This window comes from Helobdella robusta (genome assembly GCF_000326865.2).
Source record: "Helobdella robusta unplaced genomic scaffold HELROscaffold_44, whole genome shotgun sequence".
Taxonomy (NCBI): domain Eukaryota; kingdom Metazoa; phylum Annelida; class Clitellata; order Rhynchobdellida; family Glossiphoniidae; genus Helobdella; species Helobdella robusta.
The window spans coordinates 740,987-743,716 of record NW_008705063.1 but is presented as its reverse complement, the minus strand read 5'-3'; the positions used below and the strand labels follow the sequence as shown (position 1 = coordinate 743,716).

Here is a 2,730-nt window from a genome sequence, read left to right as displayed (position 1 = left end):
GAAACGCACGCGCGCACACGCATACACACGCACATAACATTTTTCGTATTTTTGTCACACAATGAAAGCAGGAAAATTTCAAAATTATCCATGAAGTCTATCTGTGTGTAAAATAAATGAAAAAGATGAGGATGAAGAAGAAGATGGTGAGGGAGATGATAATGATAAATTGTTGATAACGTTTTCGAGAATGACATCTGATGATTATTACGAAATGTTGGCGACGCTAAACACAAACACGCACTTTTAAAACCCTTTAACAGCGGGCAGGTTGAAACTTAACGAAGTACTGGAATGCTTTATTAGCCCTATATGTTCACTATCAATTAATTTAAGTGCTAAGTTTATTATTTTCTTACAAAAAATTAGATTGAAACTGCAAAAAAGGCTTTTCTGCCTCGCTGTCCTATTCATTATTTCGTTATAGACAAAATTTAAACAAAATGGATTTCAATCAATCAATTAGTTCAACAGTTCATTAGTTCAAAGTTCAACAGCTCTCCTTAATGAATTTTGTAAACCTATATGGGTCTTGAGATCCGCTCTGAATTTCTTAAGTCATGGAGAATTAGTCAAAGAAGGAGGTGCAAATGTTTTGTTGTTAAGGAAATTCAAAACGTCACAACAGTATTTGTGACGTAAGTAACATATATATAAAAATTAAATTTATTAAATTTCAACTTCAGTTGAAACATTCTAACTGAACATCTGCTAAGCCCAAAGTTAAATTATTTACATTTTTATTTTGAATTAAATTCGGATTTAAAAGTAGAGAGGCCCTTATCCTTAACTTTTTGTTAAAATTGGTGAATCAAATACATTTTAAAATGAGGCAGACGTTTGCATGATGAAATATTTTATTCAAATAAAAAACAAACAAGGAAAATCTGAAAACCTTCACCGCTTTTATTTAAAAAAATTTTTGGTTTTTAACAACAGATTTCTGCAAATTAAAAGTTAACGTCTAACAAGTTCGATACATTTATTCAACCATCGAACTGACAAATTGAACAAAAAGTACTTAAGCATTTAACATCATTCTATGCAGCCCTTTTCAAGGTTTAGGTAGAGTTAAAAAACCTCCACAAACTGAACATAATTTAACTTTGCAGTTGACAGTATAGATACGAATTTTTGTATGGGAGTGATCATCATCATGTTGATCCCAATAATTACAATATTTCATCTCTATACAATCTTCACCTCCATTTTGATAGTTTGCTTCATCGACGCCTAATCGTTCAAAATTCAACTCTACTTTTGTTTTTTGATTTCTGAAATTAACGAACTCGAAATTATCGGTGTTATTAATTCTAGTGCCTGCCATCCAATAGTAGTAAGAGATAGGCTCATAGTATGAATACGAACCTAAACAGTCATCTATAAAATGAATTGTGAAAAAGTACTTTAATGTCAAATAAGAAGATTTGCATATAAACTATTCATGATCGGTTTAACTTATACGTTCAACGAAATAATTTTTACGAACACAGTTTTGAAATTTTTATACTACTGAGAAAAAAAAATTAATTTAAATTGGTTTTAGATTTAACATATGCGCAAAGTAAAATTTTTGGGGAGGGAATTTTACAAATAGAACTTATGTTAGACAACCTCTATAGTATTTCCGCAAAAACTTTTCCAGCCCGCTCAAATAGGAAAAAGTCACAATAGATGATAACATAGAACCAATAGCTTGACAGGCTTTGGCACTAGTATCCTGCGATACTTTTGTCGTATTGACGTAGATACAATGGTAGTCAGTTATTTTATCTGCAAGATATTCGACTTCTATGCTGAAGTAGGGATCAGGGCAAGCACCTGCAAGTCCACAAGATGCAGTTTCTTATCTGAACGAATTTCATTGCACCGATCGTTCTGTTCGATGTATACATATAAATGACAGACCTTCGCCAGTGCAACCAAAGAGGCCAACCAGAAGCAGCGATGCTTGGAAGACAGTTTGGATTTCACCCATATCTTTCGCTGAATCTTTTTCCTAAGTGTTGTGGTTTAAAATAAACAAAAATTCATTATGGATTAAAAAAGTAAAATATTGATAATTATTTTAAATATCAGAGCTTAGATTAAACTTATTCAAATATATACCAACGCTATGTGTTTCAAGAAAAACTAATTATATATTATGAAAGAATTTATTTAAAAAATTTCACAAAAAATTTTTTAGCCAAACGATTCTTATAATGTATGTATATAATTTAGTCTCAACTTGCATTTTCCAAACATCTGCTCTTCCCTCAATACTCTTGCATATATTGTGTGCTTTCGTTCGTCTCTAAGTAGCGATCGATTTATACAGTCAATAGTTTTTTATGTTTCTTAACTTGAAATTTTAACATTCCAAGTAGTTGAAATTCAAATTATTCAAGTTTTAGTATGCTAAAGTACTATAAAAGATTGTTTATTGAAATAACCTTTGTTGTTTATTTCAAACTGAATAATAACTAAAGTCTTTTAAGAAACATCTTGAATAAAAGAAGAATAATTATAACCGTAAAATTTATTGCAAAACCTGTATTTTATTTAAAATGTAACGTTTAATTAGCTAGCTGATAAATTCAACATTTGTGATACTTATAGGTAGATAAAAATTATCATGGCTGATAGGGACAATGCGTTTCCTATTTGTACACAAGCTCTCATAATGGAGAGTTCTCAAGCTCTGTTTATGTTATGTTATGTTATGTTATGTTATGTTATGTTATGTTA

The 2,730-nt window shown here is 30.4% G+C and overlaps 1 protein-coding gene across 1 annotated transcript; it reads right to left on the bottom strand.

Moving 5' to 3' along the window:
- Positions 1-682: 682 nt before the first annotated feature.
- HELRODRAFT_177778 (hypothetical protein) lies at positions 683-1,978 on the bottom strand (the record flags this gene model as incomplete). The annotated part of the gene is made up of 4 exons (XM_009025930.1): positions 683-790; positions 1,106-1,274; positions 1,638-1,821; positions 1,909-1,978. The coding sequence occupies 4 exons, from the start codon at positions 1,976-1,978 to the stop codon at positions 683-685; spliced, it is 531 nt and encodes a 176-aa protein (XP_009024178.1).
- Between the last annotated feature and the right edge of the window lie 752 nt (positions 1,979-2,730).